Source organism: Schistocerca piceifrons, chromosome 6 (assembly GCF_021461385.2).
Source record: "Schistocerca piceifrons isolate TAMUIC-IGC-003096 chromosome 6, iqSchPice1.1, whole genome shotgun sequence".
Lineage (NCBI taxonomy): Eukaryota > Metazoa > Arthropoda > Insecta > Orthoptera > Acrididae > Schistocerca > Schistocerca piceifrons.
In genome coordinates this window covers 517,926,667-517,952,302 of record NC_060143.1, presented here as the reverse complement: position 1 = coordinate 517,952,302, position 25,636 = coordinate 517,926,667, and the positions used below count along the sequence as shown (strand labels likewise).

General features: G+C 44.7%; 1 protein-coding gene across 1 annotated transcript in view; it reads left to right on the top strand.

The window, feature by feature from the left end:
• The window catches only part of LOC124802814 (astakine-like), a 123,683-nt gene extending 98,265 nt beyond the window's left edge, over positions 1–25,418 (top strand). The window contains exons 2-3 of the mRNA XM_047263819.1: positions 2,364–2,518; positions 24,104–25,418. Coding sequence (XP_047119775.1) covers positions 2,368–2,518; positions 24,104–24,339 — 387 coding nt within the window. The 5' untranslated portion in view covers positions 2,364–2,367 and the 3' untranslated portion in view covers positions 24,340–25,418. The remainder of the gene's footprint in view (positions 1–2,363; positions 2,519–24,103) is intronic.
• The last annotated feature ends 218 nt before the right edge of the window (positions 25,419–25,636 follow it).

Genomic DNA, 25,636 nt, shown 5'->3' with positions numbered 1-25,636 from the left:
GTCTTTACCCTCTGGTGTTCCGTCAAGCACCGCGGAAATTTTCATTTCTTAACACATGTCCTACCATCTTGTCCCTTTTTCCTGTCAGTATTTACCACATGTTCTCTCCTTATAGATTCTACACGAACTTCTTCCTCTCTTTACCGATTCCTTCCCTTATGAGTCCACCTAATTTTCAACATTCCTCTGCAGCACCACATCTCAAATGCTTCGATTCTCTTACAATCTGGTTTTCTCACAGTCCATTAATCACATAGTGTGCTCCAAACGTACATTCTCAGAAATATCTTCCTCGAATAAAGGCCGATGTTTGATACTGGTAGCCTCCATTAAACCTGGTAATACGCATGAATGTATTCGGACGTTCTGGACGTAATATGTTGTTGACAAAAGATATCATGTAAATACGAATAACGAAAGGGCAGCAAAGAGCATTTATGCTGCTTGCATGCTTCCTCAAAATGCTTACGTACTTTTTCCATCAGTGTTCCGACTGGTTTGATGCACCTCTCCACAACTTCATCGTCTCACAAGGGTAAGTCCCCATCGCACCACCCTCAGATTTAGTGGTAGGATGGCGCAGTGACGATCTTACATTTATGTTGTTCTTAAAAATTTTACTGGTACATTTGTGTGATGTATCTTAAAGTGTAACAGGTGCAAAAAGGAGCAACATTGTATGTGAAAGCTTTTCTTTTCTTGTAGCAACACTATGTATATTAATTTACACCATTAACTTTTCCTATTTGTGTGTTCTCGCTACTTAACAGTGGTGTTGCTATTGGCTGACTACACCACGTGTCATATGTTCTGAATATCCGCTGTTGTCGGCTGGCGAGATCACGTGACGTGAGCTATGGCTGGCTAACAAAAGCGCCACGCAATCTCGATTTCAATGCTTCGGGAAGTAACATACGGTGTTTGGTAGAATTCGAATTTATACTTTCATAATATGAAAATACAGTGTACATGTTGCTGCACGTCAGACATCTTCCCAAAATGTGTTTTGTTCCCTGAGTTTATTTTAATAAAATGCTGGGAAATTCTACGCCTGTGTATAAAACCATAACCATTCAAAAGGCATAACTTCCACAGTTTCGAGGAAAAGTATACTCTCACTTAACACGGAAAAAGTGTATTTTCACCCAGGAGGAAGTGTACTTTTAACCGGGAATTCCGGGAAAAATCCGGGAATTTTTTTTCGTCGTCCACGTATACACCCTGCAACAGTTTTTGCCCTCTCTAACTCCCTCTAGTGCAATGGAAGTTGTTCCCTCATGTTTTAATACACGTCCCACAATACTGTACCTTCTTACGGCCAATGTTCCCATAGGTTTCTGTCTTCGCCCATTCCTTTCTAATCAATCTGCCTAATTTTCAACACTCTTCTAGCAACACATCTCAAACGTTTGTATTCTCTTCTCTTCTTTCCCACAGTCAGTGTTTCACGACCATACAATGCTGAGCTCGAACCGTGCATTCTCAGAAATTTCTTCCTGAAATTAACACCGATGTTAGGTACTTACAGACACTTTTAGTTCGTCCAGGAGTGCCCCCTTTGTCTGGGCTAGTCTATTTTATGTACTCCTTGCTTCACCCGTCGTGCACTGTTTTGGTTCCAAGGTATCAGAAATCCCTCACTTCATCTATTTCGTGGTCCTCAGGTTTGATGTTACGTTTATAGCTAATCTAGTTTTTGCTACACATCACTGTTGCGTCTTTTTCTACCTAATCTCAATCCATACTCTTTACTCGTTAAACAGTTCATGCCACTTAACATATCATGCAATTGTCCATGAATTTCATTGAGGATAGCAATGTCATCAGCGAATCTTGTCACTGATATCGTTTCACCCAGAATTTTAATCTCACTCCTGAACTTTTCTCTTATTTCCGTCACTGCTATTTCGATGCACAGATTGAACACAGACTACATCCCTGTCATAAACCGTTTGTAATCGGAACAGTTCGCTCTTCGTCTGCCATTTTTATTTTTCACCCCTGGTGAGTGTACATACTGTACATGGCGCGTCTGTCCTATAGCTTATATGTATTTCCCTGAGAATTTCGAACTATGCTACACTGTCGAACGCATTTTATGTGTCAACATTTCGTATGGACATGCCTCGATTTTTCTTAATCCTTACTTCGATTATCAAGCATAAAGCCAGAAATGTCTCTCTAGTCTTTTACTTTTCGTAAAGCCAAACTCGTCATGTAACAGATCCTCAGTCTTTGTTTACATCCTGACTGCCATCACCACTGATATTAAAGAGCCCTGTGTGAAAGCAGTATCCTCGGACACCAGATATGTTTACTTTCCCGCACGTTTATAAGCTCTCGTGGGATGCGTTGTGTTTCAGGACGATGCATCAGGCATCCCTGTCTCTGCTGCTGGCTGCCAGCGCCGCCCTGATCCTGGCGACGTCGGCAGGTCTGGTGAAGAAGGTCGTCATCCCAGGCTACATCGACTGCGTCAGCTCCAACGACTGTGGCACGACAGAGTGCTGCGTCCTCGGTAAATATAGTCGCAGCATATCGTCGCATTATGTGTTTCCCACCCTTCTCCTAAGGTCCAGACCCTGGAGTCACAATGTTAGGGTCACCTGATAGCGTCCGAACCAACAGAGGATAGGCCACTGAACCTGATAAGGTATGTTTGGTGTCCAGAATCGCTGAATAGAGAAAAGTACGGAATCGTTTGTGGCGCAACAAAAGAATCAAGTTGACTAATATGATAAGAAATGAGGAAAGAAATATAGGGGAAAAAAATATAGGGGAAAACTTGCTAGGTAAAGGGATAATCAGGTATTCAAGTATTCGACATGGGCTTTGTCGAAAGCTCTGATTTATTCACGCACTGAAATATCAGTCGCAGCGCCGGTCGGGGTGGCCGTGCGGTTCTAGGCGCTACAGTCTGGAACCGAGCGACCGCTACGGTCGCAGGTGCGAATCCTGCCTCGGGCATGGATGTTAGTGATGTCCTTAGGTTAGTTAGGTTTAACTAGTTCTGAGTTCTATGGGATTGATGACCTAAGAAGTTAAGTCCCATAGTGCTCAGAGCCATTTGAACCAATCTGAACAATCGCAGCACAACAAGAGAATGAGTTCGTAGCATGTCCACGCCACGTCGATGTCCAGTTGCAACGCTACTGGGATCGCGTAACATTAGATAAACGGTGAGTCATGCATTGCTCTTGTAAGTCCTTACTGAAGCGTCGATCTATCACGAGATGCATTAATGTAGTAAAGACAAATACGTGAAATTTTTAACAATAGAAGTTAATGAATGGATTAATAAAATAAAGCTGACATTAAAGGTATGATCCCTTAGGAAGCCTAGAACCACAGAACTGATGTTCACTATCAGTTGATTGAAACCAGACACGAAGTTACTTCGAATGGTGGCCTCACACAGACTTTTATTTCAGCACAGTACAGAAACATAGAAATCAAATTATTGACTCAGCAGAACAAGCAGAGCATTCACAGACAGTAACGAAATGTAAACCAAAGGCTCTGAGTTGTCCACCAAATCACTTAAATTGAATTAAATGCTTAAGTTCAGACTTTATACAATAATAAATTAATCTTACTAAAAGTTCACTGATAGCTGTACTAACGCAAGGGATTCAAAATATTTCTGAGTCCCGAACTGGTGCACACCAAAATATTCGAAAGTCCTGAATGCGTACACATCGAAATAATTCAAAGTTCCAACCAACAGTTGAGCTCAGGCAATTCACCTGTAGCGCAAACCTTACCAAACAACCTTACAAGCCACGACGTGAACATCAAAAGACCCCGCAACCTGCTCTGCCAGCGTATTTAGGGACTTGGCCATGTGGCGCTCTACTAGAGGTCAAGGAGCAACTTCTAACTGGACCACCATTGCAACGATCATCGATATTACAAGTTTTATGAATTCACGACGTACATTATACGTATATTTACGAGGGCTAGAACTTAAATAGTGGCAACTATTTTTTCACAATCGATACAAGAGACCTACATGCTTGCACCTGTAGCTGTCCTTCAAAGCAGTCAGAAGCGTTGCCAGCGATGTGGAGGGCGTAGTATGCTGTTAGGAGAGCCTGTTCTGTTGATGGTGTGAATGGAGCGATCTACTGCCTGTCGAATCTCTGGAACAGCTCTGAAGCGAATGCCACGAAGTGGTTCCTTCATCTTCGGAATCAAATCAAAGTCACAACGACTTAAGTCCGGGGAGTATTGTGGACGGTACAGTACTTCCCAGTCCCATAGACCGAACAGAGCAGCCACAGCTTGCGCTGTATGGTGGGTGGGTTGCGCAGAAAGTGTCGCCGCTTCTTTCACAAAGCTGGTCGCATGCGCTTCTTCATCAGAGACGCTAGGACGACCTGCTACAGTTTGCCGACCTTCGTTGAAGGCTTTTACCCAGCCAGCCACTGTTCTGTAAGGCAATGCCGATTCCCCGCACGCCTCTTGAAGATGTTGATGACACTGTCGTGCTGTACGACCTCTGGCACATTCAGTCGTGATCCAACTCATTTGTTCCTGTTTCGAAAACATAGTGACACCGTTACGTTTAACCGCTCGCTTACAAGTGACTGTTTTTCCCTCGATTGTGTGCACGCCGGTGCCGTGGGGCGGGCGAGTCCATTTGCTCGGAGGTAAGATAAGTATGTCAGCAACGTGTGCAATCAGCGACAATAGTAGATTCCATTGCATACTGTCTCCACAGCAGTGTTGCCACTATTTAAGTTCCAACCTACGTAGTTAATTTGCCGTCCGATGTTACATTAATAAATGCTCAAAATCGCTGAATGATCATCTTTTATTTTAACTTTATGCACCATAAACCACAAACGGAATGGTGAAAAACTAATTAAGCATATCTTTATCCAGTTTACTGCTCCACTATTGTGTTACACGTATGATCATCTTACAACCATTAACTTAACACATTCTCTAGGATAATACGACGCGCGCTACAGTCTGGAACCGCGCGATCGCTACGGTCGCAGGTTCGAATCCTGCCTCGGGCATGGATGTATGTGTTGTCCTTAGGTTGGTTAGGTTTAAGTAGTTCTAAGTTCTAGGGGACTGATGACCTCAGAAGTTAAGTCCCATAGTGCTTAGAGCCATTTGAACCATTTGATAATACACTAATGGCCATTAAAATTGCTACACAACGAAGATGACGTGCTACAGACGCGAAATTTAACCGACAGGAAGAAGATGCTGTGATATGCAAATGATTAGCTTTTCAGAGCATTCACACAAGATTGGCGCCGGTGGCGACACCTACAACGTGCTGGCATGAGGAAAGTTTCCAATCGATTTCCCATACACAAACAGCAGTTGAGCGGCGTTGCCTGGTGAAAAGTTGTTGTGATGCCTCGTGTAAGGAGGACAAATGCGTACCATCACCTTGCCGACTTTGATAAAGGTCGGATTGTAGCCTATCTCGATTGCGGTTTATCGCATCGCGACATTGCTGCTCGTGTTAGTCGAGATCCAATGACTGTTAGCAGAATATGGAATCGGTGGGTTCAGGAGGGTAAAACGGAACGCCGTGCTGGATCCCAACGGCCTCGTATCACTAGCGGTCGAGATGACAGGCATCTTATCGCATGGCGGTAACTGATCGTGCAGCTACGTCTCTATCCCTGAGTCAACAGATGGGGACGTTTGCAAGACAATAACCATCTGCACGAGCAGTTGGACGACGTTTGCAACGTCATTTTTTCGGATGAATCCAGGTTCTGTTTACAGCATCATGATGGTTGCATCCGTGTTTGGCGACATCGCGGTGAACGCACACTGGAAGCGTGTATTCGTCATCGCCATACTGGCGTATCACCCGGCGTGATGGTATGAAATGTCATTGGTTACACGTCTCGGACACCTCTTGTTCGCATTGACGGCACTTTGAACAGTGGACGTTACATTTCAGATGTGTTACGACCCGTGGCTCTACCTATCATTCGATCTCTGTGAAACCCTACATTTCAGCAGGATAATGCACGACCGCACGTTGCAGGTCCTGTACGGGCCTTTCTGAATACAGAAAATGTTCGACTGCTGCCCTGGCCAGCACATTCTCCAGATCTCTCACCAACTGAAAACATCTGGTCAATGGTGGCCCAGCAACTGGCTCGTCACAATACGCCAGTCACTACTCTTGATGAACTGTGGTATCGTGTTGAAGCTGCATAGGCAGTTGTACCTGTACACGCCATCCAAGCTCTGTTTGACTCAATGCCCAGGCGTATCAAGGCCGTTATTAAGGCCAAAGGTGGTTGTTCTGGGTACTGATTTCTCAGGATCTATTAACCCAAATTGCGTGAAAATGTAATCACATGTCAGTTCTAGTATAATATATTTGTCCAATGAATACCCGTTTATCATCTGGATTTCTTCTTGGTGTAGCAATTTTAATGGCCAGTAGTGTACGACAAATCACTCATGCTGACGCTAATCTTCAGTGTACATAAGGAGGGAAATCCTGGCTTTGGTACTGTGTGTATATGTACTAAAACTAAATTCCGCCCCAACAGGCTTGGGAAGGCCTAATGATAGCTATGGACTGCCGTTGTCATTCTCAGCCGATAGGCGTCACTGTATGCGGATATGCAGTGGCTCGTGGTCAGCACACCACTCTCCTGGCCGTTGTCGTTTTGGTGACCGGGGCCGCTATTCCTCAGTCACGTACCTCCTCATTTGGCCTCACAAGGGCTGAGTGCACCCCGCTTGCCAACAGCGCTCGCAGACCCCAACTATCACCCATCCAAGTGCAGGCCAATCCCGCTAGCGCTTAACTTCGGTGATCTGACGGGAACCGATGTTACCACTGCAGCAAGGTCGTTGGCATGCATATGTGTACCATCTTTCCTTAACTTATTGACTATTTTCACTATTAATGTCAATAACTTCGTTAATAATTGTTTTATGTACAGTCGTGGGCAAAACGAGCGAGACCCCTTGCCTTTTCATTATGCTGATCCGCACAGCTTTAAAGTTTGCTACACAGCATAATAGGCAAGGCGACGAAGTGCTACCAATATACTACGCACAGGCGTGAAATTGAAAACCGCCCGAACTTTGTCAGACTGTTTTCAGTCATGTGTAAGACAATATTAATGCTGATTAGTGTGTTAAACACAACACGTAAATATAAGATACACTCCTGGAAATGGAAAAAAGAACACATTGACACCGGTGTGTCAGACCCACCATACTTGCTCCGGACACTGCGAGAGGGCTGTACAAGCAATGATCACACGCACGGCACAGCGGACACACCAGGAACTGCGGTGTTGGCCGTCGAATGGCGCTAGCTGCGCAGCATTTGTGCACCGCCGCCGTCAGTGTCAGCCAGTTTGCCGTGGCATACGGAGCTCCATCGCAGTCTTTAACACTGGTAGCATGCCGCGACAGCGTGGACGTGAACCGTATGTGCAGTTGACGGACTTTGAGCGAGGGCGTATAGTAGGTATGCGGGAGGCCGGGTGGACGTACCGCCGAATTGCTCAACACGTGGGGCGTGAGGTCTCCACAGTACATCGATGTTGTCGCCAGTGGTCGGCGGAAGGTACACGTGCCCGTCGACCTGGGACCGGACCGCAGCGACGCACGGATGCACGCCAAGACCGTAGGATCCTACGCAGTGCCGTAGGGGACCGCACCGCCACTTCCCAGCAAATTAGGGACACTGTTGCTCCTGGGGTATCGGCGAGGACCATTCGCAACCGTCTCCATGAAGCTGGGCTACGGTCCCGCACACCGTTAGGCCGTCTTCCGCTCACGCCCCAACATCGTGCAGCCCGCCTCCAGTGGTGTCGCGACAGGCGTGAATGGAGGGACGAATGGAGACGTGTCGTCTTCAGCGATGAGAGTCGCTTCTGCCTTGGTGCCAATGATGGTCGTATGCGTGTTTGGCGCCGTGCAGGTGAGCGCCACAATCAGGACTGCATACAACTGCGGCACACAGGGCCAACATCCGGCATCATGGTGTGGGGAGCGATCTCCTACACTGGCCGTACACCACTGGTGATCGTCGAGGGGACACTGAATAGTGCACGGTACATCCAAACCGTCATCGAACCCATCGTTCTACCATTCCTAGACCGGCAAGGGAACTTGCTGTTCCAACAGGACAATGCACGTCCCCACGTATCCCGTGCCACCCAACGTGCTCTAGAAGGTGTAAGTCAACTACCCTGGCCAGCAAGATCTCCGGATCTGTCCCACATTGAGCATGTTTGGGACTGGATGAAGCGTCGTCTCACGCGGTCTGCACGTCCAGCACGAACGCTGGTCCAACTGAGGCGCCAGGTGGAAATGGCTTGGCAAGCCGTTCCACAGGACTACATCCAGCATCTCTACGATCGTCTCCATGGGAGAATAGCAGCCTGCATTGCTGCGAAAGGTGGGTATACACTGTACTAGTGCCGACATTGTGCATGCTCTGTTGCCTGTGTCTATGTGCCTGTGGTTCTGTCAGTGTGATCATGTGATGTATCTGACCCCAGGAATGTGTCAATAAAGTTTCCCCTTCCTGGGACAATGAATTCACGATGTTCTTATTTCAATTTCCAGGAGTGTATGTATGAATGACGAAACGCTAATTAATATGAACTGTACTAATAAAAATGAATTTCAGCTTATCCAGGTAACATAACTGTTTTAGTAAGACAAAATACCCCAGATCGTTACGAATTAGCAAAATATTATGCACATTCGGCCGCGAAACGGTCTGTGTCAACGTTCATACCAGTCATATTGGATTACTGTTGCTGACCTTCCATGAAAGTGTGCAAATTTAGCAATATGTGAAGATTCACACGAAATTCAGTTAAAAATCATTCAGCACCACACTGAAGTCAATTCAATTATTGACAAGCGGAAAAAGTAGGCAGTAACAAGTATAAAATTCTACAAGAGTTTCATATTGACATCCACAGGACGCCGGTACAGAATAAGGGTAGCAATAAAACGTATTGGGGTCGCGAGAATTTCTTAAAACTGCTTTACTGATATTCTATCTGCCTCCATCGAGATTAGAACCGAAAACAAACCAGATCTCATATTAACAGAATCTTCCGTCGGTTCTTGGTAGAGCAACATTATAATAAATGAAAAGCGCCAGTTTGCAGTAGCAAACACCTTTCACTACGCTAGCAGAAAACCCAGGCAAACAGCCCTCTATTATTACCCCAGACATGATTAAGTCAGCAATTTCGCAATGAAAATGGTTAAATGTTCTGCAGTTTACTGCAGTTTGTGTTGCATAGAGCTTTCTGGACTCAAAAACATGATTTTTTTTTATTTAGATAAACATCCCGAATGATTGTCACATAAGCGGTGACATAAAGGTAGAAAATTCATGTTTTTGAGTCCAGAAAGCTCTTTGCAACACAAATTGCACACTTTCATTGAAGGTCAGCAACAGTAATCCAATATAACTGGTCTGAACGTTGACACAGATCGTTTCGCGACCGAATGTGCATAATATTTTGCTAATTCGTAACGATCTGGGTTACTTTGTCTTACCAAAACAGTTATGTTATCTCGATAAGCTGAAATTCATTTTTATTAGTACAGTTCATATTAATTAGCGTTTCTTCTTTCATTTATATCTTATATTTACGTGTTGTGTTTAACACACTAATCAGCATTAATATTGTCTTACGCATGATTGAGAACAGTCTGACAAAGTTCGGACGGTTTTCAATTTCACTCCTGTTCACAGTATGTTGGTAGCACTTCGTCGCCTTGCCTGTTATTCTGTGTAGCAAATTTTAAAGCTGTGCGGATCAGCATAATGAAAAGGCAAGGGGTCTCGCTTGTTTTGTCCACGACTGTACATGGTATAATTTTTGGGATTTCAATACCATTCGTTGATTTTTCGTAGCACGTTTGGAATTTGTTTTTGTGTTTTTAGTGAATATTCGATGCTACAGTTTTAGCACACTCAGAACCTTGCCATTTTGCTTTGCGTCCTTTAGCACGTGGAGGTATAGTTTATCCAAACTGCCACGTGATTTCCAAATAGCGAGCACACTAGTGCCAGACAGCCAAACAGCCACCCCATCTCTTTTCACAGCTCGCTGCAGGGCTCAGAACGCTGATCAGCGCTTGCCCATCTAGCTTGCCCAACCACTCACTACACGGCAACTTGCCAGCCATGTTGCTCAACCAAATACTCTCTTTTTTAAAGCAGTTGCGTAGCGGACTTGCAGCCTGTAATGTCACACAGCACAGCCCAAAACTGAACAAGATAGTTTTACCAGAATGTCCAGAGATCCAAGTCCAAATAGCTGTATACATTAGCAAAGTCCTTCAGTGTAGGAATCCAGTATATATCTAACTGCACAGGCAATGGCAGGTTTTCTCTTTTGGTTCAAGTGATGTCATTAGCTGTTTGGTTATCTGAAATACTCTAACACGAGCGATGCGGGCCTCCATAGAGTGGCTGCGCGTCGTAGTTGAGGGTACCACTTAACATGCTGTGAGCTGTGTCGATATCGATGTGTGAGTCCAGAGCCTGAGTTGCCATTAGGTCGACATACAATAGATAGAGCATATCTTAATTCAGCTGCATATTGTTGCACAATATTGTTACGAAATATCGGTAATATGACATGCATCAAAGATGTTATGCTCTTTATCAGGATGTTTAAATGTGCTTACATCCCCTACAGAATCGATTTCCGAAGAGTTTCTCTCTATTTGAAGGGCTGTAGCACTGTCGAAAATAACGTAAAAGCGGTTGAAATCGAGACGTCGTGATTGGTAATATGCATGCGTAATTTCTATATGTATGTGTATAGTGCTGTCAGCGATGGACAGTTGTGGTTAGAATGCATAACTTGCTAACTGCTCGTTTACAAATTACGCTGCCGGTGGTGCGCACTCTGTAAGTATGGGGAAGGATAATTCCTCATGGTCCAGGATTCTATGTGCAGTCGACACACAGTCAACTACCGAATAACGTATTACTAGGATAAAAAAAACCTGAAACCTACAGCTTTCAGATGTCCTGACGTGGTTGCGGGGGCCTATCAGAGTTGGGTGATGTAACCAAAAGTAGGGAAGCTCATATGGTAAGCGATGAGAGCACTTACTTACGGGGGGAAAAGAATATCAAAGCAGCAGCAGCAGAAATCACTTCTGTACACATGTGAACTCCCTGTTGCAGATGCCTACACGGTAGAGTGGAAGCCAGATGAACAAGTAGAACTGTGACACACTTTGAGTTTCCATCAAGTGCATGGCTACGTGAGTCTGCAGACAAGCTCTCTGATGCACCATAGCAGTACACTGATTTGTTTCCAGACTATGTGGTTCCAATCAGCACCGCTCGCTGAGTCTCATTAAGGTATGAGGCGAGCGTTACTATATGTTTCATGAACTTTCTACGCAAAATGCATGCATGTAAATCATCAGGAAGAGGGGAATTCTTAGATTTTTTAAAATGGCATGTGTGTAGGACAGGCAAATATCCTCGTATAAAATAAAACAACACATGGACATGCCTATAATATTACCAATACCTACGGTAAAATATTTAAAAAATCATGAAAAAAGATATAAAATCCATAAAAATCGAGGAAAACCTGGTACAATTAGTACAAAATGATGATAAATACGTAAAATTGAGGGAAATAAGACGAAATATTTAAAACTGCTAAAAAAAACTTGCAAAATTACTTAAATTGACTGAGAATACATAAAATTAGAGAAAAAAGTACCACGAAATGCGGGGAACTGTGGAGGGTTGGGGGGTACCTGGTCACTCAAGACCAAGAAAAGCTTAAAAATTATGCTCTGGCTGCATTCACTTTTAACTATCTCCCTTCCCCTTGTAAACTACGTGGGTTTTCGTAACACACACTCGAACTAAGACGACATATGTATTACACAGAGGCGTCATATTAAACAAGGCAAATCATATGCGTCCCGATCCATAACTGCGTTCTCACACATGCAGTCGAATATATATATATATATATATATATATATATATATATATATATATATATATATATATATATATATATCCGAATTACGGCAGGTTCACACAAACAGTGTTATTCCTAAAGTATTAAACAGAAGAATCATTGCGTTTGTCGGACTTAAATCTTTCCCTAGAGTGTTCTGCAGGACATTGGATCGATGTCATATATATCACCTTTAACAGTGTGAGGGGGGTGTACTAGAGAGATGTGGTGTTAGAACGAAGTTGCTGTATTATCCTAAACATGATCAAAGCTATCTAACATGAGACCAGGACGACTTTGTGCAAGAGGAATAATACCAAAACTTCGGTGAAGCTACTGTAAACAATAATAAGACTGTTAAATCTCCTTTGTCTATTGACCGTGGTGCTTGCTCCCTCGTAAGAAGTTGCTCTCCTTCGTGTGCATTTTCCTGCAGAAACGTGTATGTGGTACCTCAATGTATCAGCTACCGAAAATATCGAAAATATTCAAGTCGGTTTCTCTTCGCTCTATTTCCTAGAGAGACATATCCGCATCCGTCAAAATCGATACTACTACTATTACTAATGATATGCACGACTAACATTGAATGTTTTATTGAGGGTACGTACATTTCCGACTTCAAAAGACGTATAAAATACATTAATTTCGTAGGAGCAGTTTCTAGACTTCGTTCTAGTTGATTTATAAGCAGCTCGAACTGTGGATACACACTGACGATGCCTTCCTAGGACACCAGAATAGTGTAGAAGGAAGTAGTTTTACCATTTTAAAATTTGTCACCATAGTAATTGGGGTAACATACTTGCGGGGTGGTTGTATGTCTGATGTTGTATTAAGAGCGTTGCGTTTCGCACGACTATAATTTCGAAAACCGTATGGCTTTAACAGTGTAGCATTTTTAGGTGCAGAACTGTGTAATAATCAGAGTGTGCGTTTATGCTCTACGATCATTTCTCTCATGCCGGTACCTTCCTGGTACTGACTCTGGACAGTGGAATAATGTTTCAGACTTGATTGCACAGTTGATGTACGTGAAATGTTTCAAACTCCATAAGTCTGAACCTCTACAGACGTTAAAGTAAGCTCTGGCGTGCCACAGGGGAGTGTCATGGAACCATTGCTTTTCACAATATACAGGGTGTTACAAAAAGGTACGGCCAAACTTTCAGGAAACATTCCTCACACACAAAGAAATAAAATATGTTATGTAGACATGTGTCCGGAAACGCTTACTTTCCATGTTAGAGCGCATTTTATTACTTCTCTTCAAATCACATTAATCATGGAATGGAAACACACAGCAACAGAATGTACCAGCGTGACTTCAAACACTTTGTTACAGGAAATGATCAAAATGTCCTCCGTTAGCGAGGATACATGCATCCACCCTCCGTCGCATGGAATCCCTGATGCGCTGACGCAGCCCTGGAGAATGGCGTATTGTATCACAGCCGTCCACAATACGAGCACGAAGAGTCTCTACATTTGGTACCGGGGTTGCGTAGACAAGAGCTTTCAAATGCCCCGATAAATGAAAGTCAAGAGGGTTGAGGTCAGGAGAGCGTGGAGGCCATAGAATTGATCCGCCTTACCAATCCATCGGTCACCGAATCTGTTGTTGAGAAGCGTACTAACACTTCGACTGAAATGTGCAGGAGCTCCATCGTGCATGAACCACATGTTGTGTCGTACTTGTAAAGGCACACGTTCTAGCAGCACAGGTAGAGTATCCCGTATGAAATCATGATAACGTGCTCCATTGAGCGTAGGTGGAAGAACATACTGACGAAATTAAAATGAGCTCTAACATGGAAATTATGCGTTTCCGGACACATGTCAACATAACATCTTTTCTTTATTTGTGTGTGAGGAATGTTTCCTGAAAGTTTGGCCGTACCTTTTTGTAAAACCCTGTATGTAAATGACCTAGTAGATAGTGTCGCAAGTTCCATGCGGCTTTTCGCGGATGATGCTGTAGTATACAGAGAAGTTGCAGCATTAGAAAACTGCAGCGAAATGCAGGAAGATCTGCAGCGGATAGGTTCTTGGTGCAGGGAGTGGCAACTGACCCTTAACGTAGACAAATGTAATGTATTGCGAGTACATAGAAAGAAGGATCCTTTATTGTATGATTATATGATAGCGGAACAAACACTGGTAGCAGTTACTTCTGTAAAATGTCTGGGAGTATGCGCGCGGAACGATTTAAAGTGGAATGATCATATAAAATTAATTGCTGGTAAGGCGGGTGCCAGGTTGAGGATCATTGGAAGAGTCCTTAGAAAATGTAGTCAATCAAAAAAGGAGGTGGCTTACAAAACATTCGTTCGACCTATACTTCAGTATTGCTCATCAGTGTGGGATCCGTACCAGGTCGGGTTGACAGAGGAGATAAAGAAGATCCAAAGAAGAGCGGCGCGTTTCGTCACAGGGTTATTTGGTAAGCGTGATAGCGTTACGGAGATGTTTAGCAAACTCAAGTGGCAGACTCTGCAAGAGAGGCGCTCTGCATCGTGGTGTAGCTTGCTGTCCAGGTTTCGAGAGAGTGCGTTTCTGGATGAGGTATCGAATATATTGCTTCCCCCTACTTATACCTCCCAAGGAGATCACGAATGCAAAATTAGAGAGACTCGAGCGCGCACGGAGGCTTTCCGGCAGTCGTTCTTCCCGCGAACCATACGCGACTGGAACAGGAAACCGTTACAAGGTGCTACCCTCCTCGACACGCTCGCATCTGTGGAGATCTTGTGCTTTCGGATGAGTGTCATGGGTAAGATTAGTGTTGCAGGAAGGATCGGTCAAGGACAATGTTGGAGGAACCTGTCAATCTCCGATTTTATCCTACGAATGGGACGATAGACTGTGGCGTCCATCCACACAGGGAAAAATGACCAGTCGTAGTCGTAAACTCTGCACTATGATCGATGTGCTGGAAATATGTAGGTCACTGTCTGATATACTTTAGTGTATATGGTCGACTGGATGTACTGCACAGTCATCTAGATGCATTCACAATCTAGTATAAGGTACTTGCAGAGTAGTGGAGTGGTGATTTAGCGATGTCATTGACTTAAGTTGAAATTACGGAACCACAGGTAAAATTGCTAAAATTTATCTCGCCATCAACTGCAGTGTGTATTACAGTACATCGTCTCATATCAGTGGTGTCTCTCCCATCCCGACTGTCCACTGGCTACGCTGTTGATTACTCCATAATGAATGACTGACACCACTCGATTGAGATGGAAGGAGCCTTGGCGGAACACTGGATATCTGTTACTTGTCGCTGTGGAGCATGGGATTAAATGTAGAGGCCATCACCTTCATTCAGTTTTTTTGGAAGCGTTCCTCAATACTGCAGACTCGTCCTATTTCCATATGCTACGATGCCCTTCTCATGCTTTTATTTTTACTTTTTTACCAACAAGGTAAAAGTACCCCTTTTTATTTGCACTACCTCACGCATGTTGCGAACAGCACCTTCCAGCGAAGGTCAACACCAGAACAGTAATCATGTACATGACTGCAAAATGAAGGAACAATGATATTCGAAATCCCACCGAGACGTCCGCTACCCTGTCGATGGGGAAGATAAGATTAACTGTACAGGTCATGACCTTCGAATAGCTGTTGGAAGCGCTCTACAATACCGCAAACTCTTCCAGTTTCCATATGTTGCGATATCTTCCACATTTTTATCAATGAAATACATCGCCTCTGTGATTTATTTCTACCAGTATGTGTTGTGGTAGCTGTATAGTTTACATCATGCGATGTTCAGTTTTCTGTGAAAGTCAAAGGATCGAAATGTATTAATGTCGGTTTAGCAGCAGCTGACATGGGCCTGTAAGTCAAGGTAGAAAAAACAAAACATTTGGCGGTGTACACTGATTGGATGTGCTACAAACAACAAAAACAATGTATTAAACTGCTTATGAAGGAGCAATACAGGAACCCTCTCATGAAACTGATAGTCTGTTGCATACTGTCCTCCTACAGTACAGATGATGAGGCTTTACACGGTCTGTGGAAGCAAGTTCGATCAAGAAGCCACCTGTTCCAATGAACCAATACCTATATATTTAATAGGATCGCCACATATGGTCAGTGCCGGAAAGCAGACTGTATTTGTTTCAGATATATCAGAGGACAGGGACATAGTAATGTCTTATCGAGTTCTCTAACGGACGACGTTAGCTGAGTTTTTATAGATAGTAGGTTTCCTCAGTTGGATGGTACAAAATATCAAGGTAGGAGAGAATGTTTAGGTGATAAACATGAATGCACCCTAAGAGATGCAGATCTCCTTCGAACTGCAGTATCTGTATGTAATTTGGAGATGTGTTGCAATGTAGTAGCAAAATCCTCGTCCTAGAGTCGTGGAGTTTTCCTAGTTCTCCCAACAAGAGACACCGCTGTAGACGCTCAAACTATCTTTTTGACTACCCTGTGCTGCAGGGGAAAGCTTCGTTTACCACTGGCCTTACAGAATGTACTAGGCGCTTCAGTCCGGAACCGCGTGACCGCCACGGTCGCAGGTTCGAATCCTGCCTCAGGCAAGGATGTGTGTGATGTCCTTATGTTAGTTGGGTTTGCGTAGTTCTAAGTTCAAGGGGACTGATGATCTCAGATGTTAAGTCCCATAGTGCTCAGAGCCATTTTTACAGAATGTACAAGGTTGGCGGAGCTACGACTACATGTTCCCATTTCCACCGAGTGGTGAAAACGTGCTCCTGTCAAATTAACTCAGCTCGTCCTGTTTCTCCACGAGATGCAGAATCTCCTAGATATAGCACTCTTCGACTTCCATTCAGGTCCGACTTAAATTGGGACGATCACATGGACGAAGCTGCAGGGAGGGTGGGGCAGAGACTGAGGAGCAGTTAAAAGATGCAGAGGGACTGTCCAAAAAACAGCGCTGGAGTTCTTGCTGTATGGGATACTTAGCAGATAGATTCGAAAAAGGTGACTCATTTCCAGATATGAGATTGGCACGAATATGATTCACCAGTGGCTGTTCAAATGGTTCAAATGTCTCTGAGCACTATGGGACTTAACTTCTGAGGTCATAAGTCCCCAGAACTTAGAACTACTTAAACCTAACTAACCTAAGGACATCACACATATCCATGCCCGTGGCAGGATTCGAACCTGCGACCATAGCGGTCGCGCGGTTCCAGACTGTAGCGCCTAGAACCGCTCGGCCACCCCGGCCGGCTTAAAAATGTTCAAATGTGTGTAAAATCTTATGGGACTTAAATGCTAAAGTCATCACTCCCTAATCTTACACACTATTTAACCTAAATTATCGTAAGGACAAACACACACACCCATTCCCGAGGGAGGACTCGAACCTCCGCCGGAATCAGCCGCACAGTCCATGACTGCAGCGCCTCAGACCGCTCGGCTAGTCCCGCGCGGCTCCAGTGGCTGCAATCATTAGAAGACGTCTCTACAGGATCCAATGCAAGTATGTGGTAGAATGGACAGACTTGATTCCAAATCACAGGCAGCAGTTCTAACAGAAAGCTTAACGCTATCAGTGCCTCGTGTGCATGTCTGCAGACTCAAGACCGCTCTTTATGCATAACATAGTCACTACGATCTTGTTTTTAATGGCGCGATCCTTACGCGAAATGTATGGTGTGAGGTGTAGAATCCCTCTGTGGCCAGATACATAGGTCAGTTCTCAATAGTGTTCCTCGAAAAGAACATTGTCTTCCCTCCACGGATTCCCATTTGACCTACCTGGTGAGTGTAATCTGACTACTGAAAAAAGAAAATTACTCGTCATGCAAACTGACTCTCATGATCAATTTAACTATAGCCTATCAAATTGATATCAATAACGTGCTGCCTGGTGGGTGGAGGAGATGACTAGGGCACCACGGAATAATTCTTGACAATCATTTCTTTTTTCTTTTTTTTTCACTGCGGTGATATCTTTTAACGAAATTTCAGATATCCCACCTACACAGGGCGAGATAGGCTCTCATCATTTGTTTCGTAAATGCTAGTATGATATAGTATCTAAAATGGGACCGGCTGTAGTGTACATAACAGCTATCTCCTCTTGACTTATAGCTTCTTGTTGTCGAACATAAAATGACTCTGTTTTTTTCCAAGATGTGAGCCAATGGTATGAAAGATTGTATTCGCTAATGTTATTTCATGTGTCTGAAATGTTTGTAATACACACGTGCATGACAGTTTATTTACAGACACTGGACACAAGAGGTGCTCTGAGGTCATGTAATTTGTTCATCAAGCTGAAAGAAATTGCTCAATATAGATCTTTTGTTTTCTTTAGAGTTTAAATTCTCGCTTTTGCTTTACTCCAATGACGGTTTCGGGATAATAAGGACAGCCTGCGGTGATCGGTAATTTTCGCAGCAAAATAGTTGAAGCTTTTTTACTAATTTTACGCAGGGTGGACATGTCTCTGCTGATCGTTTGTGATTGTTGACGGTGCACTTCGTTGGACGTCACAAAATAATGAGATGCGAATTGTATCCTGCAGTCGAACGTAAAAACTATACTGATTTTGCTTATAAACCTAAAAGAAAAAGGAATGTGCCTATTTTTGTGGAAAGTGGACATTTATTATCATCACGATTGTATTTTCCTTTTTTGATGGTTGCTTTATTATACGAGTCGCATTGATGGTAAATACAAATGTTACAGTCCAGTGCTCAGAACGCTGTGTTGGCCGAGTTCCTTAAGAGACCGTGGCTGCCCCTTTAGACATACAGCCCGCAGTCAGGATAGCCCTCACTGATCACGGTTTTGCTCTGAGGGATGCCGGCGTCGTGCTCTATTGTATGTGCAGCTTTTGTCAGCGTCAATAACACTAACCACCCAGCAGCATACTTGCTAGAGCGCATTGTACTGAAGACACTGCAGTGTGTGGCTGCGGTTGCTTTAGGCGGAAGGCTTCCTGCTTTACAAGCAGCTGACTTTGAAAAAGCCATCTCAAGCATTCTCTGGAGGGGCAGTGTGGGTATGCTAAAATTTCCTTCTTTGCTGACTAAAACCATCACGCCAAGGCATGCCGCATACTGCGGAAGATGGGGGAGGGCGTTGGTGAGGCTAGCCTGCGCAGAAGAGTGACAGTGGGGGCTCAGAAAAGCGGCATAGGGCGGAAAGCCTAGTACGGACAGCGGCCAGCACCTGCTGCGAGGCGTTTGGCGGAACAGCTGGCCGTTTAAAAACGTGTGTGTCCTCCCTGTAGGTGGATGGAGGCACGGAGTGGGGTAGGACATGGGGGAGGTGAGAGGGCCTCGATTTTCGGCAGTTTGTGGTTGTACATAGAGGAGAACGCACGTTCAACTACCGCCCCCTCTGCAGTCTTAAGAACGATGATTTTCCCCATTACGTGTGTTGCATTATGACTCGTTCATTGTGACCAATCGGTTTTTCACGACAGTTTCGAAGTGTGATTAGAACTGTGACGCATTTTTTCCATCAGTTGTGGTAATGTGTATTGGCTTCGGTTACCTGGGCTCCATGGTGATTTTTGAGCAGGCGTCTGTAGCGACCTCTGATGATAAACAACGATAGATACTGTATGCTTACAGACAATAAACTTTTAAACTCCTCTATGTGGTTACGGTTACTACAAGCCACACCACAAGTTGGGAAACGGGGCCGAATTTCTAGTAGTTTACTGTCGAGTTGAGATTTTCACAAATCTTTTATTCATATCTTACAGAAACTAGCAATACGGCAATAAACAGCCTTTTAAACACGCCGCTAACGGCAATCAAGTAATTTATAGCAATACAACAATAAAAAAAATTTAAAAACAAATTACGGCAATAAATAACATTTTAAAACACGCCGCTAACGGCAATCAAGTAATTTATAGCAATACAACAGTTTAAAAAAATTAAAACAACACAGACGCTAGCAGTACGGCTATAAACTACCTTTTAAAACACGCCGCTAACGCCAATCAAAATAATTTATAGCAATACAACAATTTTAAAAAATTTAAAGAACATTAGTAAACAGGCTACTAAAATAAATACAAAACTTTGTTAATAAAATACGGTGAGGTAGTGAAGCTACCAACACCGCCATTAAAAAAATTAAACAGGTCTCAGCAATGAAAAGAATTTAAAAACTTGGAGGAATTTAAAAAAATTTTAAACAAATGTGTCCTGGAATATAATTAGAACATAACAGATATGACGGACCGTGTAAGACAGCCACAAATCACCCACTCAGGGATGCTCGGACTAGACAGAATACTGACCAATTTAAATACGCCCGTAAACACAATTGCCACTCTCAGGCTGGTCACTGCACCGATTTTTAGCCAGAGAAAACTTGTTATAAGATAGCTTAACTTGCTGACAGAATTAGAGCTAACCTTTAGCAAGGAAACGTTACGCCACACAGTCCTGAAAGAGCGACCACATGATCAACCAACAAGAAGCATGAATTTACTCATAACCCACGACAGAATAGCGAAACAATTAAACTGCCAAAACTACACCTCCCATCGGACAGTAACGAGAGGAGGAGGAAAGATCACTGTCTTCAATTACACCGGTGCCAGGGACAGGAAACACGGGCGCCGGAGGCCACAAGGCAGAAGAGACGCTGGTTACACAAAATTATTACTTAATGATTAAACCTCCCACGAACTTAACTTGCGATTATGCTAGAACAGGCAGTACGCGACCTCCGATGGCAAGGATCCACACATCCGACCGCGCACGCGTCGCCAGCGTACCCAACACGCCACGGTCACGCGACAACACGCTCTGTCACCGCAGTTCACGTCTTCTCTGCAACGTTGACGGGTAGTGACCGCTCCTTCATGTTGCGTGTCTCCTTTTGAACTCCAGTGTTGAAACGGAGGATTTAAAGAAGCTTGTTAACGTCCCACCAAGGCGAAATGAACAGCAACTGCTCGTGGGGCGATTCTGTATACAAACGACACGCGGGGAGCTCTTCCATCAACTCGACCCGCTCGTTACACACAACCGACATACATCACGTGGCGACTCGGTACAACCGACCACGCCTGCTTCGCGCTGGAGAGCCACACTGCCCTACCACGTCCACCACACTCTCTTTGCGCGCAACCCCCTACTTCCGCGCCACCACACGAGGTTACAACCGGTCAAAGATCTCACTTCCTCCGTAGCAGTTTCCCGGAAGCAAAAACGCAGATATCGATAGCAGAGGGAAAAGACAACAAAGCAGCCACTTAATGACAGACAACATATCAAACAAATATGTCAGGGGAAGAAAAGGAAAACCAATGGAATCTAAACACAAGGTGTAGCACGAGTCGATACACGGCTCAAACACCAGTTAATATCAAGAAGGCACAGGGCCAATCACCTTGTGTAACAGATATTAAACATCCCGGGCAATGCTGGGCACTGCAGTTATCGGTAGTTGTTACACATGCACCATCTTACATTGATTTATGGAAGTGTAGAAAGGAGTTCGTAAATGGACAGAATAATCACCGAAGTTACAATAAAGGTTTTAGGAACCTGTGGTACTCTTTTTGAGAAGAGATGATTTATAAAAGATGTGTGTTCGTGTCCTCATTATATAATCAATATTACGGCATTACATACATTGGCTTGTTGTCAAATCGGAAGGATCGACAATTAGCTGGATGAGAGACAGGACCCATAACTGCTTACCCATTTCATGTGGAAGACAATAATATCCGACTTAACTTCCACTTAATTACAACACAGTTTTTGACACATCTTATCCACTAGTCGACGCCGGCCGGAGTGGCCGAGCGGTTCTAGGCGCTACGGTCGCAAGTTCGAATCCTGCCTCGGGCATGGATGTGTGTGATGTCCTTAGGTTAGTTAGGTTTAAGTAGTTCTAAGTTCTAGGGGACTGATGACATCAGATGTTAAGTCCCATTGCGCTCAGATGCATTTGAACCACTAGTCGACGAACTGTATACACGCACCCTACATATTCCTTGCTACCTCACCTCAGGCTGAAAAGTGCTTGTGTCCGAGTCGCGGTCGAATACAACTGAATTTTAGATTAGCTTTATCAGAGCCGAGAAGACACGACCAGAAGAACCAAGTCAGATATTTTCACAAGTAGTTGTGGACATTCAACACTCCTCTATGTACACATATATACACTCCTGGAAATTGAAATAAGAACACCGTGAATTCATTGTCCCAGGAAGGGGAAACTTTATTGACACATTCCTGGGGTCAGATACATCACATGATCACACTGACAGAACCACAGGCACATAGACACAGGCAACAGAGCATGCACAATGTCGGCACTAGTACAGTGTATATCCACCTTTCGCAGCAATGCAGGCTGCTATTCTCCCATGGAGACGATCGTAGAGATGCTGGATGTAGTCCTGTGGAACGGCTTGGCATGCCATTTCCACCTGGCGCCTCAGTTGGACCAGCGTTCGTGCTGGACGTGCAGACCGCGTGGGACGATGCTTCATCCAGTCCCAAACATGCTCAATGGGGGACAGATCCGGAGATCTTGCTGGCCAGGGTAGTTGACTTACACCTTCTAGAGCACGTTGGGTGGCACGGGATACATGCGGACGTGCATTGTCCTGTTGGAACAGCAAGTTCCCTTGCCGGTCTAGGAATGGTAGAACGATGGGTTCGATGACGGTTTGGATGTACCGTGCACTATTCAGTGTCCCCTCGACGATCACCAGTGGTGTACGGCCAGTGTAGGAGATCGCTCCCCACACCATGATCCCGATTGTGTTGGCCCTGTGTGCCTCGGTCGTATGCAGTCCTGATTGTGGCGCTCACCTGCACGGCGCCAAACACGCATATGACCATCATTGGCACCAAGGCAGAAGCGACTCTCATCGCTGAAGACGACACGTCTCCATTCGTCCCTCCATTCACGCCTGTCGCGACACCACTGGAGGCGGGCTGCACGATGTTGGGGCGTGAGCGGAAGACGGCCTAAAGGTGTCCGGGACCGTGGCCCAGCTTCATGGAGACGGTTGCGAATGGTCCTCGCCGATACCCCAGGAGCAACAGTGTCCCTAATTTGCTGGGAAGTGGCGGTGCGGTCCCCTACGGCACTGCGTAGGATCCTACGGTCTTGGCGTGCATCCGTGCGTCGCTGCGGTCCGGTCCCAGGTCGACGGGCACGTGCACCTTCCGCCGACCACTGGCGACAACATCGATGTACTGTGGAGACCTCACGCCCCACGTGTTGAGCAATTCGGCGGTACGTCCACCCGGCCTCCCGCATGCCCACTATACGCCCTCGCTCAAAGTCCGTCAACTGCACATACGGTTCACGTCCACGCTGTCGCGGCATGCTACCAGTGTTAAAGACTGCGATGGAGCTCCGTATGCCACGGCAATCTGGCTCACACTGACGGCGGCGGTGCACAAATGCTGCGCAGCTAGCGCCATTCGACGGCCAACACCGCGGTTCCTGGTGTGTCCGCTGTGCCGTGCGTGTGATCATTGCTTGTACAGCCCTCTCGCAGTGTCCGGAGCAAGTATGGTGGGTCTGACAGACCGGTGTCAATGTGTTCTTTTTTCCATTTCCAGGAGTGTAATTACAGATGAACTTCCTCATGCGTGGTGTGTAGTGTGAAGTAAGATTCCCATGGAAACATATAAACACAATAGTTGTAGAACAGCCGGCTGGAGTGACCATGCGGTTCTAGGCGCTACAGTCTGGAGCCGAGCGACCGCTACGGTCGCAGGTTCGAATCCTGCCTCGGGCATGGATGTGTGTGATGTGCCTAGGTTAGTTAGGTTTAATTAGTTCTATGTTCTAGGCGACTGATGACCTCAGAATCTAAGCCGCATAGTGCTCAGAGCCATTTGAACCATTTGAGTTGTAGAACGGCCTTGTAATTTTCGTCAGTTGCTAGCGGGAGACCATTTGTCTCGCACTGAATACAATACCAGAAATCGTGGCGTGCCACGTGAAACACCTCAGAAGCATGACGAACCTCACACCCCCCCCCCCTCCCCCTCCCAACTCTGCCTTCAAAAATAAATGCAACTCGGTAGAAATGCTGCTGAGGTCGTCTCCACCCGCCTTGACGGACTGACATTTTACCCGGCCGTTCCTCCACAGGGCTCGCTTTTCTGTCGCAGGCACTGCGCGCTTCAGCATCCCCTCGTGCCAGATCCGCGGCGAGGTCGGCGACCCGTGCAGCCCCATCAGCCAGCCGCGCAACATGTCCGTCAGCTACCTGGACGGGAGCGTCGTCCAACTGGTCGACGTGTACAGCGTCGTCTGCGCATGCGCGCCGGGGCTGCTGTGCAGTCCGGACTCAGCCACGTGCGCCGACCCGGTCGCCAAGCAGTCTCTCAACGAACTCGACGATTGATGCTCCTTGGACAGTTGTCGACACAGAGTCTACGATTTCATAATACGTCTGAAAGAAAAAAGGCCTTGGCTTTTTATTCGCTTGATACAGTACCGCACAAGCCTTTGAGAGTTGTTTAAAGAAACTCTGGGCCGTATCCTTCGACTAATTTCACGTGAATCTCATTGTTAAATTTCATGTTGTATCCGTGACATAATAACACATTCCTGACATTAGATGTCCTCAAAACCTCATTCTTGTATTTCATGTTGTATCCTTGATATTATAACACACTCTTGACATTAATGTGCATTCTCACTTTTTTCTTTGACACTGATCTCTAATGTTTCCTATGTTACTGTTTATAATGATCCCGTTGATATCAAAACTTTTATCTTTCGTGTAAATGATTAAAAAAACTTCTTCTTTAACTTCTCCTGAATCCTACTTCGTAACTAACCTAATTCAGCAATTTTATACCACAAAAAAGACTAAATCACTCTAGTTCTCCTTTCTCCGTCAACTACCCTTTTTTGAAATGTAGCCACATTCCAAGATCCACAACATTCAATCTCTGTTTTATTCTATGTTTGATCCTAGGTTTCTATTCAGTCGCTGATTTTGTGCTTCGTTTCTCTATACTTATCTTTTGTGATTTTATTTTGCAAATGAAAGGATTTATGCATCTCTTTTTTTATAAATTCTCTAGTTACCTTATTCACTATCGTTGAAACTTCTCCTACTGCTTGTAAATTTTTCGCTGCTTCTGATATCTATAAAGCGAATGTATCGCTGACTAAGAAATATCTCTATTCGGTATGCTGAATGTATACAGATTTTTACACTCAAAGTAATCTCGCGAAAATATTAAACTTGTCTCCTCACCATACACTTCTAATTCCATGATGGATGTCTATTTGACAACGTCCATTGCTCGTTCACTAATGAACATACATAATATGTAACGTAACGAATTATAAGTCCATTTTTTCTTATATAGTTCTGCTTAATATTGATATTATTTTATTGTAAATATGTCATGTACTTTTTATGTACTTTTGTAGTTGGACTCTACAAATAGAAATGATGAGTTACACGTAGTTTGGAATTATTTGCTACATCCTACTTCAGTACTTTTCTCTGCTTATCAAAAATGTGTGTGTGTGTGTGTGTGTGTGTGTGTGTGTGTGTGTGTGTGTGTGTGCGCGCGCGCGCGCGCTTGTGGAGGCAAGTTACAGAAGGGGGCTATGTTCTTCCTGATTTCATTTAAGATGAAAGAACCTATATTGTTTCCCTATCTCTTATTAACATTCCTGTG